This window comes from Vulpes vulpes, chromosome 5 (genome assembly GCF_048418805.1).
Source record: "Vulpes vulpes isolate BD-2025 chromosome 5, VulVul3, whole genome shotgun sequence".
NCBI classification, from domain to species: domain Eukaryota; kingdom Metazoa; phylum Chordata; class Mammalia; order Carnivora; family Canidae; genus Vulpes; species Vulpes vulpes.
Window position 1 is genome coordinate 10627272 of NC_132784.1, and position 15642 is coordinate 10642913.

At 53.6% G+C, this 15642-nt stretch overlaps 1 protein-coding gene across 3 annotated transcripts in view; it reads left to right on the forward strand.

Annotated features, from left to right (window-relative positions):
- The window catches only part of SCTR (secretin receptor), a 72561-nt gene that overhangs the window by 27619 nt on the left and 29300 nt on the right, over positions 1-15642 (forward strand). For all 3 annotated transcript variants that reach the window (XM_026017745.2, XM_072757561.1, XM_026017746.2), the window contains exon 3: positions 9871-9978. In XM_026017745.2, coding sequence (XP_025873530.1) covers positions 9871-9978 — 108 coding nt within the window. The remainder of the gene's footprint in view (positions 1-9870; positions 9979-15642) is intronic.

Here is a 15642-nt window from a genome sequence, read left to right on the forward strand (position 1 = left end):
AGAACGCAGCCTAGGGAGGAGAGCGAGCTTGTCACAAAATGGGCTGGAGAGGCAGCAGGGCCATGGCCATGCACAGGAGCACACTGGCCACATAGAGGATTTTTAGCCTGATCTTAGGAGCACTGGAAAGCCCTGAAGAGTCTTCAGAGGGGAGCTATGAGATCCTCTGTTTATGCAAAGATCACCTTTGCTGCAGCATGGAAGGTGCGTTGGAGAAGGACAGGAGGAGGTTCCCAGACCCCCCCCCCCCTGGAAAGCTAGTGGTCTGGGCAATGGATAATGGTCCTCTGGACAAGCAGGGTTCCCGGGAAGCAGGAAGGGAGGAGGGTTCAAACGCAAGTAGCTAATTTGGCAGCTATCCCAGGAATGCCCAGTATGGGTCGCTGAGGGAAAGGAAGGAGCCCCTAAACGTGGCATTATCACGGTGAGCAATGGCATTCTTTTCATTCACTATTTTTTTTTTTTTTTTGCATTCAGAACAGGGAGGGAGCATTGATTCCCTGTGCTCCCAGCCTGCCCTACTTGGGTGGACGTGGGTTCCAGTGGCTGGAGAAAGCCTTCAGATAATGGGATTCAGGGGCTGGCATTTGAAAATGAGGTTGGTGTGTGCAGAAAGGGGAAAGAGCGAGGCCACACGAGAAAGGTCCGCTCCTGAGGGGAGGTGGAGGTGGAGAGGAGCAGACACAAGTAAGCAGGTTCAATGCCAGTGCAGGCAAGACGTGGCGGAGACTCGACTCAGGGGCGAGGTGGGAGAGGGCCCTTCCAGGATGGCTCCCAGGTGTTCCACTTGAGCAACAGGAAGATAGGGCAGAGGAAGACCGGGTGTGCAGGGGGAAGAGTGACACAGATCAGGAGGTGTCAGCCATGCAGAGGAGGGGTCAGGCTGGGGAGCCCCTTTGTACAGGTGACAAAGGGGTTGAGGTTGCAGGAGGTGAGAGTGTGAGGGGGGAAGAGTGCCCAGGAGCCAGCCTCGAGCTGCCCAGCAGGCATCGTCAGGAGCAGCCAGAGGCAGGAGGAAGATCAGGATGTGGTGGGCAGCGGGGACCAAGCAGCCTGGATGTTGCTATGTGCTTTCAGCGATTTGCCCATCCTCTGCATCAGGGACAGGGACAGGATGACTTTCACCCCCAGCCCAGGCTTTCCTTCCTCTGCCAGCTGTGAAAGCCACTGCCAGAGGCAGACCTTGGTCTTACAGTGCTCACTGGGGGGCACCATTGAGCCTAAGCCTCTTGATTTCCCGGAGCCCCTCCTGCTACCCTAGAAACTGTCTGGAAGGGCAGAAAACGAGCCACCAACTCAGCCAGCCTTGGGTGCTGCAGTGTTGGCAGCTGACCTCTGCCTGCATGTCCCCAACACGAATGCCTACAATTCCAATGACAGGGCATGGGCCTTTCATTAGCCCTAGGAGAAAGGCCTAGAATGCCAGGCCTCTGGGCGAGAGATGGTGGACTTCAGCTCCTACTGAGAAGTAAGGGGCACTTATCTTGAGAATTAGTGCCTGATGTGTTTGGAATGTTCCATTGCTCTTCAGTGGGTCCAGGATGAGGTCCAGCTCCTGACTGGGCTCTCGTCCATGCCTTCATCCCAAACATTTCCCCATGGCTCAACCAAATTGCTTACGGTTTTACGATTGTGTCAGTTTCTCTGTGCCTCCAGGCCTTTGCACATGCTGATCCCTCTGCTACAGCACCATTCCCTCTTCCTCACTCTGCCAGCTACCCTACTTTATAGACACTTCCCAAAACAATTTCCTGAATGCCCACAGCTCCGCTGGTTAGGTGGCCACCCTGACCCCTACAGGGAGCCTGCTTGTCTCCCTCCTGGCACCTCGGCACTGCACTACAGAGATGTATTTGCTAGACTGTGTTAACTTTCCTCCCCTTCCCCGATGCATGGCACAGGGCTTGCACAGACCAAGTACTCATTGTGTGTTTGTTGACTGACTTACCAAGCGAATGAGTGAGTACAGATACTGACTGAAAGCAAGGAGAGAGGAGAAAACAAAAAAGCTGGCCCTGAGTGGACAGTGGGAGATGAAGCAGAGCCATCCACGAGCCAAGGCCCCTGCAGGCCTGACCTGTCACAAACTAGCTAAGGTGGGGAGTGTGGCCCATGCCACCCATGGAGGGATGCAAAGAGCCTGACCCAGGAGCAGAGACGCAAGCCCTTTTTGTCCTCGGGGAATGCCCATAACAAGCATCGAGCTGCTCTGCTAGCCCCACTCAGCCTCCGAGTGACCCACATCATTGGCTGGGCCCCCTGCTTGGCCTCCTGGGTGCCCCGGTGCTCCTGTTGGCTCCCACACCATGAGGGCACATGTGCTCCTGTACCCGTGGGGGGAAGCAGTTGGCTGTGAGCTGAGCACCAGGAGTGCACGCCAGGCTGCAGGACAGACGGAGCCAGCCAGAGTCTCAGTGCTGTTGCTTCCTCTCCGTGATCTTGGGCCAGATCTCTCCAACTGCCCATTTAAAAATGAGGATATCATGGGGAACTCACGACACCATTGGCCATATATAGAGGCAGGGATCTCGTGGTGGCAGGGGGCTTCTCTTATGGCCCCTCTGCTGGGTCCGCAGAGACCAGGCTGGCCTCTGCTGTGGATGCCTAGGCTCCACCTGGGCCTGCTGTCCACCTGCATGCTCAGCCCTGCCCGGGGAGGCTCCACTATCTGGAACTGCTCCCAGGCACTACAGACACCGACCTCACACACACAGTGCTTGGGGTGGCTGTGAACGTGCCCACACCGGGTTCTGGGTTGACTGATCTGGAGCAGGTCTGCTCATCCTTTCTCCTTAAGGCTCCCATGTGGTCCTAATGGTCCTCCACGTCCGAGAAAGCTCATTAGGAGCTCCCGCCCTGGTTCTGCCTCTAACTCCCTTGGAAGGCCCTGAGCATACCCTCCTTCTGGACCCACTCTCTCCGTATGAGAAAGGGACTGTGCTGGATTTGCAGTGTTCAAGAATGTTTGGTGAGGCCGGGGCAGGTGAGTGAGAAGGTGGCCAGGCTCCTCTCCTCGACACCCCCCCCCCACCACCACCACCCAACACACACACAGGGTCCTGTGGGATCTGTTTGGCATGTCGGCCTTCTGCAATTTTCATTTGGGAAAGCGGATCCGTGGCGTGGAAAGCCTAGTTAAAAAGCCCTCGAGGCACAGGATGTCCCAGCACCTGGCCTGCTGGAAAAGTCTTCAGGCTCGCTCTGCCGAGAGGTTGGGAAGACAGAGCAGAACATGTAAGCTGGCCCGGGCCTTGCTCTCGAGACTGCCCGGTCCCTGGGCCACCCAGGCCACAGGCCCACAGGCCCTCCGTCCCCAGCAAGGATCCGTCTCCTCTCGGAGCCTGAGGCAGGAGGGGCTGGCCGGACTCTCGGTTGGGGGCGTGGGGTTAATGGTTAAGCTGTCCAGTCCTCCCTGGGGAGGAGGTTAATGTTTGATCACCAGACGAGTCACAGGAAATGCCACTCACGGAGCTGTCCCCTAGCCCGGCACACTTATCACAAATAAAAAATTAACTCTTCAGCTATTCCGGGTTAGGTGGCCAAGGCCTTCCCAGCATTTTGTGGGAACATTTCAGGGTCACCCTAATAGCTGCATGAACCACTCTACCGGGCTATTTATTGCTCTGTTTACAGAAGCTGATACCCCCTTGGAGCTGGCTGGTGGAAGGGCTTTGACTCTCCATGGGGAAGAATGTTCCAGAGAGTTGGTATGGTGGCAGGAAAGGTGTGGGCTTGGCAATCACAAAGACATGTGCATTCCTCTGTCACATAGGGGCTGTGTGACCTTGAGCAAGACACTAATCCTCTCTGGGACTTCATGTCCTTGCCTTCAAAGTGGGGACTTGCCATTCATTCCCTCTTTCTTCTTGTCTCTGCTAGCTGGTTGCCCTGTCCTGAAGAACATGAGCAGGAGGGGACAGGCTGACTTCTTTTTGGGGGGCGGGGAAAGGGGAGGGAGCGAATGAGGTGAAATTCACATAACTTAACCAAACTGAACCAGTATAGAGTGAACAGGTCATCGGCATTCAGGGCACACAGGGCCGTGCAGCCAGCATCCCTCCAGTTCCAAAACATTTTCATTGCCCCAAAGTAAAACCCCATCCCCAGTAAACAAACCCTGCTCACTGCCCCCATCCCCTGCCCCCGGCAACCACAAATCTTCTTCCTGTCTCAACGGATTTGCTGACCCTAAATTTCTTCTTTTTTTTTTTTTTTTTTAAATTTATTTATGATAGTCACAGAGAGAGAGAGAGAGGCAGAGACATAGGCAGAGGGAGAAGCAGGCTCCATGCACCGGGAGCCCGACGTGGGATTCGATCCCGGGTCTCCAGGATCGCGCCCTGGGCCAAAGGCAGGCGCTAAACCGCTGCGCCACCCAGGGATCCCAATTTCTTCTTTTTTTTAACCGATTTTGTTTATTTATTCATGAGAGACACAGAGAGAAGCAGAGACACAGACAGAGGGAGAAGCAGGCTCCCCATGGGGACCCCGATGTGGGACTCGATCCCAGGACCCGGGGTCACGACCTGAGCCGAAGGCAGACACTCAACCACTGAGCCACCCGGGTGCTCCTGACCTTGGATTTCTAAACAGAATCCTACAGTATGTGACCTGTTTCTGCCTTCTCCCACTGAGCATGTTTTCGAGGTTCATTCACACTGTAGTCTACACCAGTATTTCAGACATGCTGCTTTTAACACAGTTTTTTTCTTTTTTTTTAAATTTTTATTTATTTATGATAGTCACAGAGAGAGAGAGAGAGAGAGAGAGGCAGAGACACAGGCAGAGGGAGAAGCAGGCTCCATGCACCGGGAGCCCGACGTGGGATTCGATCCCGGGTCTCCAGGATCGCGCCCTGGGCCAAAGGCAGGCGCCAAACCGCTGCGCCACCCAGGGATCCCTAACACAGTTTTTTTCTAGCAAACATTCCCAGCTCCTTTTCTGGATTCTCCTCTTGAAGGGTTCCAGAAGCCAACTGTCTTCCCCCAGTGCCTGACACGCCCACCCTGCCCACAGCTCACTTCCCCTCTCCTTTGCTCGGCACAACAAATCTTGGCTCATTTTTCAGAAACAAGTAACTTATGTTTGTGTAACATTTCAGACTTCTTCTTCTTCTTTTTTTTTTTTTTTTAGTTTTTACCCCGAAAGTAGGTACTGTGATTAACCCCAATTCACAGATGAGGAAAATAGAGGCCCCAAGAGACTCAGGATCACCCAGAGCTGAAATAGGACTCTATCTCACATGTCTTGACTCTAAATCCAGAGAATTTTGTAGTTTGCAACCCCGCCTGAGCTGTGAATGATTGATACCCTCACACTCCTAAGAAGGGATTTAGAAGTTAGAAAAAAAAAAAAAAAAAAAGACAGACTGTTGATGCTAATTAATCTTTAATTCATGGGAGAGGCAGCATGAAACAAAGAGCTTTAGGCCGGGTGAGAAAGAGCTATTGGGGTGGATGAGAGGATTCTGCAGGGCAATGTACAGTTTGCCCAGTGCCTGAGAGGGGACGGGCTCAGCGCACAGTGCTCAGGAGCTCACCTTAAGGAAAGCAGCCTTCAGCCTCAGGCTCGAAGGGTCCTTCCTCGTATCTCTCGAAGCCTCCATGCAACATCTAAAGTATTTTCCAGTCTGCTAATTCCGTGCCCTGCTTGAATACTTTTAGTGGTGGGGAACTCACTACTCCCAATGCAGTGTATTCTGTGGAACAGCTTGTGCTTCCTGGTTTTGGGATTTTTAAAAAAAGATTTTAGTTATCTATTCATGAGAGACACAGAGAGAGGCAGAGACATAGGCAGAGGGAGAAGCAGGCTCCCTGCAGGGAGCCTGATTGCAGGACTCCATCCCAGGATCATGCCCTGAGCCGAAGGAAGATCCTCAACCACTGAGCCACCCAGGTGCCGCATGCTTCCTGGTTTAAAGAGAACTGGCCCCCGACCTCCAGGCTGTTTAGCTGTTCCTCCCGTGCTCTGCTTTGAAATGTCTTTTTCACCTGGGACTTCAGTTCCCTTGACCCTGACCCCATCCTGACCACTCCTGTGTGTGGTCCAGCCATCACCTGGAGGGCACCACCTTTCCTGACCCGGATACTGTAGATCAGCTCATTAGCAAAGCCCAGGAGGCCTCACCGAGTTGCCCGGTGGATGGCCTAGGGATGGGGCTGGGGTAGCTGAGAAAGGTAAAGAGAGACGCGATGAAGCCGAGGAACGGGTGGCTGCAGGAGCCCCTGAACTGCTGCGGGGCCTCGGGGAGGACACATGGTGGGTGGCAGTGAGCAGGGGCAGGAGGCACCTGGAAGATGGCTACGGCAGCTCTAGTGGGAGGAGAGAGTTAACACTGATGCAGGCAGAAGCTAAGGAAGGACCCGAAGGGCGAGGCCAGGAGGAACTTGGGTCCCCGTGACCTCCCTTAGCTGGCCCAGCAAGCAGCAGGGGTGGTGTAGGGGGCTTGGAGGGCCGGAGGACCCTCTGTCCCCACCCGGCACATCCCCGGGGGCCTGGCTTGGTCCTGGCCCCATGGCACTGCCGCCTGACACAAGGCTCCGGAAATGCTCTCGGGTTATCGTCTGGCCATCTGAGCTCATTTATAAATAAATCAAGGCCTGGAAGATGGATGCTCCCCTCCGGGTGGATGCAGGGCAGACATGCAGTTGGCAGAAGGCTGGCTGTTTGTCAGGCACTGGGCTGGGTGGGGATGTAGAGATGCCAGGCACTGTGCTGCCCTCTCTTGGATCACCTTTACCTGTAATCCAGCCCCTCCCCGTTGCCAGACCTGCCCATGGGCCACCCCTCTCTACAGGGGCAGGGGGTGAGGCAGGACAGCAGGACTGCAGGACAGAAGGAGGCTACGTCACCGAGCCTCGGCTGGCCCAGTGCCAGGGGCTTCACAAGAGCAAAGGAGACCGATGTCTGTCCATCAACTCCAGTGGGCAAAAAGAGAACTTTCTCAGTTTTCTGTAACTTTAATTCTGACTCCATTCTCCTGGGGTGAAGAAACCTAACCTAAGCCTTGGGATTTTGTGGCTCTTCCCCACATCTTGCCCAGGGTATCAGAGATCCACAGGGCACCCTGGTATCTGGGGGAGCCCACGTGGTCCTGAGCTTGGTAGCCAAGAGAGTGGTCTTGAGAGCGGTGGCCAACAGATTTCTGTGCTTCGCTGGGAGGCATGGGCTCTGCAAGGCTTGTCCTGCTGGTCTAGACGGTCCCTACAGCCCTTTCTCCTCTGGGCTATCCCACCATCCAGGGCTGGCTGGACGGCAGGGCTCTCACACCTCTTTCTGGAACCTTGTACATCCCACTCATCACTTGCCTTCCTTTTCTTCCCAGTCCGAGGGAAGTCTTGCTCCTTTTCTGTTTTCTCCCAAGCATATTGTTCACACCAGAATTCTTGTTTACCACAAGTCACAAGTGGGAGGATTTCTTTAGTTTTTAAGGCTGAGTAATGCGCCATTGTAATCTTCCTTATCCAGTCATGGTTCGGTGAACACGTGGGCTGCTTCCACAGCTTGGCTATTGTGAACAATGCTGCAGTGGACACGGGAGTGCAGAGATCTCTTTGAGGTCCTGATTTCACTTTTGGGGGGATATACCCAGAAGTGTGATTGCTGGATCGTGCGGTAGTACTATTTTTATTTTTTGAGGCGCCTCCAATACTGTTTTCCATGGTGGTTGTACCAGTTTACATTCCCCCAACAGTGTATGAGCGTCCCTCTTATGTTTTTTTTTTTTTTCCTTCCTACGTTCCTAAAAAGATGTATTTATTTATTTTGGAGAAAGAGAGAGAGAATGTGAGTGGGGAGAGGGGCAGAGGGCAACGGAGAATCTCAAGCAGACCCTGTGCTCAGCCTAGAGCCCGATGCCGGGCTCAATCTCCAGACCCTGAGATCATGACCTGAGCCAAAAATAAGAGTCAGATGCCCAAATGACTGAGCCACCCAGGCGCCCCAAGGATTCCCTTTTCTTCAATAGACTTTTACTTTTTAACTTAGCCTCATCCTAAATAATAACAGGTATAAAATCACAGCTGTGACATGCTAGTTCTATAACTTTTTAATGCATATTAAATCCTCTTTAAAAAAAAAAAGAGTAACCTATTAAAATGGAAAGCATTTAGCCATGTACCAGCTAGAAGAGCATGCCACTGGGGATGTGCTCCTCATACTGGGAACACTAGGTCTGTTCCAACGCCCTCTGAGTTGAGGCTGGGAGAGAGAGTGTGGCTGCATCATAGCACATCACAGTGCTCAAGACACGAGCAATGCCCCGTGGAGGTAGTAGCATCAGGTCTGCTGCCACCAAGCAGCCTGGAGGTTGGGATTCCGGCTCCACCAGGATTAGCTCTGTCCTCTTGCTCATGTCACTTTGCCTTTTTTTTTAATATTTTTTTTAATTTTTTATTTGTTTATGATAGTCACAGAGAGAGAGAGAGAGGGGGGCAGAGACACAGGCAGAGGGAGAAGCAGGCTCCATGCACCGGGAGCCCGACGTGGGACTCGATCCGGGGTCTCCAGGATCGCGCCCTGGGCCAAAGGCCGGCACCAAACCGCTGTGCCACCCAGGGATCCCGTCACTTTGCCTTTTGGGGCTTGGGCTCCTCATCTCCATCACCCACGCTGTGGGCCAGTGACCTTACCCAACCCCTACGGGCTCCACAGGGTCTGATGCATGTGCAGTGCTGATCTGGGTTGGCCCCATCCCCAGGCTTTTCTCCTGTAGGGCTGATATGAGCCAGCTGTCAGGGGGACCCTACTCATGTGGAGGGGAGTCTGCTCCCACCTTACCACCAGCTGCTCCTCTGCTGCCATCTGCACCAGGGCAGTGTCCCCATGGGCCCAGCCTGATGACCCAGGTCAGGAATCCTGCCAGATGCCCTGGCACCCTCTCCGTCTGTCTGGCCAACTGGATGTGGGTTGTCTGACCTGGGCAGGAGCCGTGGGCCCGTGCCTTGGCTGACCTGGCCAGGCCCAGCCCTGAATTCATTTCTCCCAAAGTGAGGAAAGAGGCCCTTGCATTTTTCCACGGCTGGAAAATGCCCCAACTGCTTCGAATACAAGAGATGTGGCTCATTGTAAATGAGGCATCCTGCAGTCATATATGGAGACTTCTGCAGAAGAGAAAGGACATGGGTCAGCCCCATCTTTCAGACTCCAGACGCTAGAATAACTCACGTAGACACAGCAGATCACCTGTTACGGGCCTTCCCAACACAGTGTCGCCGTCCCAGGGGCAGCTGGGGAGGCCAGAGTCACCGGGAGCCCGCAAGCTCTGGCGGTCTCTGCTCTGGTCTGGTGAGCAGTGTCCACAGCTGGAACCTGGCTGACCAGATCCTGGAATTCAGGAGTCAGTGCACAGACGCAAGCCTGTTTTCCAAGGGATGCACGCCGGGAAGGGCACAGGAGCCTGTGGTAATGCAGTGTCATGCCTGGGCCCCTCCCCAGACCAGTTAAATCAGGATCCCTGGGTGTTTTTAAAGCTCCTTAGATGTAAAGCTTTAAAGGTGTATGTTTTTAAAGCTCCTTAGATGGTGACACTACGCAGCCAGGCTAGAGATCCCCCACTCCCCAGTCTAATGCAAGCTGCCACCAAGAGGTATTCTCTCTTCTGTTCTAGAGAAATCCAGACCTGCCCTTGTAAGGCTGATATCAGATAATATGTGTTCTTTCCTTCCTTCGTGCCTTCAGCGTGAGTGCTTACTGTGTAGATGGCCCCAGAGATACAAAGGCACATCAGACAGCCTTTGGTTCCTGACCCGGAGAGTCACTGCCTAATGGGAACTCTGAGCAGGCCCCGGAGCGCTGGGGACGGTGACAGGTGGTGGGGGAGGCCCTCGGCCCATGCTCCATCCTGTCTAATGCCGTGGCTCCTCTTGGCAGGTTGCGAGGGGCTGTGGGACAACATGAGCTGCTGGCCCTCCTCCGTTCTGGGACAGACTGTGGAAGTGGGGTGCCCGCAATTCCTCCGGATGCTCACTGGCAGAAACGGTAACCACTCAGTGCATGGGGTGCTGGCTGTGAGGCAGGAGGTGGCCCTCTTGTGGGGGCACGCACTGGCCTGGAGGCCCAGGAACCTCTGGGGACAAGCGGTGGATGGAATGGTGGGAGGTGGTCCCTGCTGGGGATTGGAGGCCTTGCTTGGGGGTATGGGGTGGGCTCGATTGCAGGGTCCTAAGGGAGGGGGCCAGGAGGCCTTTACTAGGACATGATAAAGGAGACTGGGCTTGCTTCTCTCTGTCCCATACCCCCATATATGCTCCTCCATTTCCTTCCATGCTTCTGTCCCCTTAGCAACCAGACCGTTTGTTCCAGGCCCTGGGTCTGGGTCCCACCCTGGCACAACCAAGCTTTCCAGAACACTTCCTTCCTATCTGTCCATTCTACTAGGTCCTGCTGATAAACTTGCCCTCCCTGAAAGCCCCTGGCCTCCTGGGGATCTCTTGCCCTGGGGAATACTGCAGTTTACAAGGATTTTTATTTTTATTTTTTAAGATTTTGTTTATTTACTCATGAGAGACACACACACACACAGAGGCAGAGACATAAGCAGAAGGAGAAGCAGGCTCCATGCAGGGAGCCTGACATGGGACTCGATCCCAGGTCTTCAGGATCAGGCCCTGGACTGAAGGCGGTGCTAAACTGCTGAGCCACCCGGATTGCCCAAGGATTTTCTTAATTTGAGGAGGGAGGTGGGACTGTCTCCGACAGGGAATATTCAGGGACTGACATGGTCTAAAGCCCCAGTCCATGCTGGGCATTTTCATAAACATGGGCTCATTTAACTGTCACAACTGCCCTGTACGTCAGAGACCTTGCCTCTTCCCCTTGACCCAATAATGAGCAAAAATAACAGAGACTACGAGAACTTTAGCACTTTGCCTAAGGTTCACAGCTAGAAGGTGGAGAAACTAAGATTCAAACCCAGATTTCTCCAACTTCAAAACCAATGCACTGTCCTCGAAGCCATGGTCAAGGTGGGACTCCAACCTCGAGATGGGGGTGACGCTGGCTGGAAGCAAGGTAGTTTCGTGGCCTTTGGCCCCTGCCCTCCATGAGGTCATTTAAAGCCTAAAGCCTAGCCTGGCCCTGCTGTCCTTCTTCCCTGACTAATGAGGACCTTAATGAGAATGAACCAGAAAAGATGGTCTAACACTGAAACCCACCAGCATCCCAAAGCCAGGTAAGGAAAGGATGACTGGGGGTGGGGGACCAAGACCATGAAGTGTGGGAGAGGAGTGTAAATTCCTCACCGTGTAATTCTCTAGTATGCAGGTGCACACACATGTGCACATAACCCCTCCCCCCCCAGATCTGAGGAGCACAATCTCCCGCTCAGCCATTGATGCCCAGCAGACGGGAACTGCAGGGGACCAGGAGACAGGTTCGAGTCCCCCTTCTCCACTTACGGCTTGGATAATACCAGCTGCTGACACAGGTGTCCCAAATCTCAAAGCCTTCATACAGACACTACCTGCCTGCCTGACGTCCACACCAGCTGTCCCTGATTAGCACCAGGCCTGCACATGATCCTGCTTCTGCCCACACTGCCTCTGCCAGAACTCAGTAGGGTGGTGACACCGACCTGCGAGGGACGTGGGAAAGCATGGTCCAGCCAGGTGTCAATCTCCGCCTGAGAGCCCAAGTTATTCATTCTCAGCCTCGATTTTCTCCCCTGTAAAATGGGGAGAATAAACAAGACCAATCTATAAGTCTGGGCTTGGAAATTAATTTTAAATATCTTCCTTTTCTTAAAAAAAAAGATTTTATTTATTTATTTGCAAGAGAGAGAGAGAGAACGAGCAGTGGGGAGGGATGGGGGAGAGAATGAGAGGGAGAGAGAGAGAGAGAGAGCAGGCTCCCTGCCGAGCAGGAAGCCCTGACTCACAGCTGGATCCCAGGACCTGGAGACCACGACCAGAGCTGAAGGCAGATGCTTAGCTGACTGAGCCACCCAGGCACCCCTAAATATCTTCCTTTGTCCTTTCTCTCCCTCTCTTTTCCCTTGTTGCCCTCCCACAACCTCCATCCTGCACACACATGCCTGCAGGCCTACCAACAGTCTTTTCCTCCCAGCATCACCCTTCCAAGTCTGTGTCGGGGGTCCACAGAGCTCGCAACACACAAGATTAATCCACACTTGGTTGACCTGGAGCAATGTGCTGGTCAGATGCAAGGCCAGGACCAGATCCTGGATTCCCTGTCCAGTGCTCCTTCCTCGCTGACCGAGTTCTCCTGTTGGAGGGACTTGAAGCTCTCCTCCTCTCCCAGCCTCTCCCTCACGGCGCTGGCAACACCTCTGCCTCCCCCACCATCATCCCTCCTACCTTCCTGCAGCCGGGCCAGTTAGAGCCGTGCTCATGGCCAAATCATTCCGATCACTTGCTAGAACGCCTGCCTGCCTCATTAACTAGTAGCCCACTGACTCCTTTTGGAGGATCCCCTACGCTTTAATTGCTCAAGACCCACTGGAGAGAAAATGTGTGGGAAATATCAGAGAGGGAGACAGAACACGAGAGACTCCTAACTCTGGGAAACGGACTAGGGGTGGTGGAAAGGGAGGTGGGCAGGGGGTGAGGGTGACTGGGTGATGGACACTGAGGGGGGGCACTTGATGGGATGAGCACTGGGTGTTATGCTATATGTTGGCAAACTGAACTCCAATAAAAAAAAATACTTAAAAAAAAAAGACCCGCGGGAGTTCACCGGGGGTGCAGGTCCAGGTGCAGGTCCAGGTCTGCTCACTGCGGGTGAGGAAGCTGGGGTCCCGCCCCTACCTCTGCTGCAGTTTCTTCTTGCTGCCACGCGGTGTCGCTGCGGGGCCGCAGGAACCACCCGTCTGGGCGTCCAGGGGAGGCCCAGCCGGCTGAGAGCCCTGCGCTTGTTGGGGGGCAGTGTCAGCTCACCCTCCCCCGCAACCCCCCAGCCCCAGGCCCAGGGTACCAGCCAGTCCAGGGGCGCGGGTCAGCACTAGTCTGGCCCCAGTCACCAAGAACCATCTTCTGAGCATCACCTTCCCGCCCCATAGATCCCAACATCCGCCCACCTGGTCAGGAAGGAAAGCTTCCCTCAGTCCCACAGGATTCCAGGGGCCCCCAACGCAGGGAGGAGCACCCAGGGAGGACATGAGGACAGTCTGGTGTTTTGGACCAACCCTTCCTTTTGAAACAAGAAAATAATAATCATAAGTTGAATTATTTCTCAGGGCACCCACTACAGGGGCCCAGACAGGTTGGTTGTCCATGTGACCGAAGAAACTGCCGGCCGGAATCTGCCCCCAGATATTTTTCTGTGTGTGCCAAGGCCTCGAATGTTCCCTCCAGGATGCATTCCTGTGATTCTTAATGGAGCATCGGTCTTCCAGAGTTCCTAGTTAGAAAACACACCTCCCGGGCAGGGGCAGGCTTTGGCCTTTCCCTTCTATCTTGAGATTGGAGCCTTAAAGCAGTAGAGGTTCCTAGCCTGGTTAGGGTCCTGGAGCCTTTTGAGAATTGGATCAAAGCTGTGGATGGGCTCTTCTCCAAACTGCACATATGTACATGCACAAAAATACTGACTGTACCTGCAAGGAACCTCAAGGTATACAGTGTCCTGAACCTGGTAACGACCCCTGACCTATTAGAAATTAACTCCAGAGGAAGTGGGTGGGGTTGAAGGGACTCTAGAGAGAGCCCAACCCTTGTCTCTGCCACACCAGGGCCTGGCCTGGATCACATGCAGCCTCTGTCTGGGGCATCCCACTGGGTCAGTGAGGAGGAGACCCTCAAACAGGCAGCCCAGGCCAGCCTCAAGGGACACACTGATACGATACCTAGCTCTGGGCTCCAGGGAGTTTGTGTTCTCTGAATTCAACTTCCCATCCAGCCGGCCTAAATCTGACCACCATTCTTTCCTGTTGCACAGCCTCACTCCCTCGACTTAACTGTGGAAATCTCCCACCCCCTCCTCAATTCCATGACTCCAAGCCCCACCACCCCTGGTCTATTTTGGAAAAGCTAAAAGGAGGAGGGAGTCACACTCTGGTGTTCACTTGTGCCTGGCACCAGCCTGGGCCCTTTACGCATGCTATCATGTTTCCTGCCCAGTCTTGCAGGGTGAGTGGTTATTCTCACTGGGCACAGAGAAGTGATGCCCCTAAGGTCACACCCAGATGGCCAAGAGGCAGTGCCGGGTTTCAGACTCAGATCTGACTAGTTGGAAACCCGTCCTCCAGGTCTCAGGAGCCCTCACGGACTGGCATTCCCTAGATCCAGAAGTCCGTGGTCTCCTGGTGCTAGAAGCTTCCCCGGGACTGCAGAGTCACATCCTGGTTGGGGACTGTTGCTCAATTCTGGGGCTCGGTTTTCTTGTCTGTAGAATAAACTAGTGGTACCTCCCTCACTGGGTGCTATGACAATTCGATCAGAATCTGTACATTAGCATCGTGGCTGGTTCTAGAAATGCCAGCCAGATTTCTCTAGTTCAGTGGAACCTGTTTGACCCTGAACCCTGTGAACCATTCAGTCAATGGAGGGCACCTCCTCCTGGTGGCTTCCCAAGGCTTCCTTCTCAGCTGGCAGCTCCCCTTCCCATGTCTTCAGGCTGCTGTTCTAAAAGGTCCTTGTGGGCAAACTTCCCTGTTCTCTTATAGAAGAGTTTAGAGAGGGCGCTTCAGCTGCACTCAGTGGCTCTTCTGGCCAGCTGGTCAGCAAATAGATGAGCAAGGGGTCTGGGTAGGCACCTGGAGCCCTCAGGAACTCATCCTCTGCCAGGGGAGGCGGGAAAGCCAGCCACCACTGTGTGTGGGGCTCTGGACTTGGCTTTGGCCCTGTGCTGGAGAAGGGCAGTGAGCTCTGCGGGAAGACTCCAGTTATCCTGTGATTCACAATGCAGAGAAATGCAGAGGTGTGGCCTGAAGGACTGAGAAGTCCCTCCTTTCCATGAGGGGTGGCCCCCTCGGAGGTTGACTTCAGTGCCGCTGCTCTGGTGGTGGTTTTCAGGTGTTGGTTAGCAGGTTGTGGAGTTAGATTTGAAATGGAACTTCCTTGGTGTGGCAGTAGCACCAGGAGCCAGAGGAAATTTCACCATGGGTGTGGCCAGATCCTTTCCAAGGGTGCCAGATTCTCGGGGAAGCCACCCATGAAACGACAGTGCAGACCTGGGATTAGGATAAGCAGGAGAAAGAAAGGGGGCCAGTACATAGTGTGTGGCTAAGATTAAGGGTCGGAGACCTGGGGTCAAATCTCATTTCCCCCACATCCTATGCTGTCATCTTAAGCAGATTATTTAACTGCTTTTGCCTCAGTTTCCCCAACTGTAAAATGGATGCAGTATTTACACGTTATAATTTATTTTACAGGAAAAGTAACTGCCTAGCTCATAGTCTTGCTAGGATTAAATGAGTTGCTACCTGCCATAGGCTTAGAACGGTGTCTGGCACGTAGTAATCACCATGTGTTATTATAGTAGAGCTCAGAGTTTTATAATTGAGTAAATAAGTCATCATTAGTGAGATGAATGGGTTTTTTTGGTTGGGGTTTGTATAATCAAAATTGCTTGAGACTGTTGTCCTTGAGCACGACACTTGGCCTCTTGAATCTTATGGGACACTGCAATCCCTTGAAAGAGTACTGGTGTCCTACCAGCGTGAAGGTTTATTATTCACCTCCTGTGAAC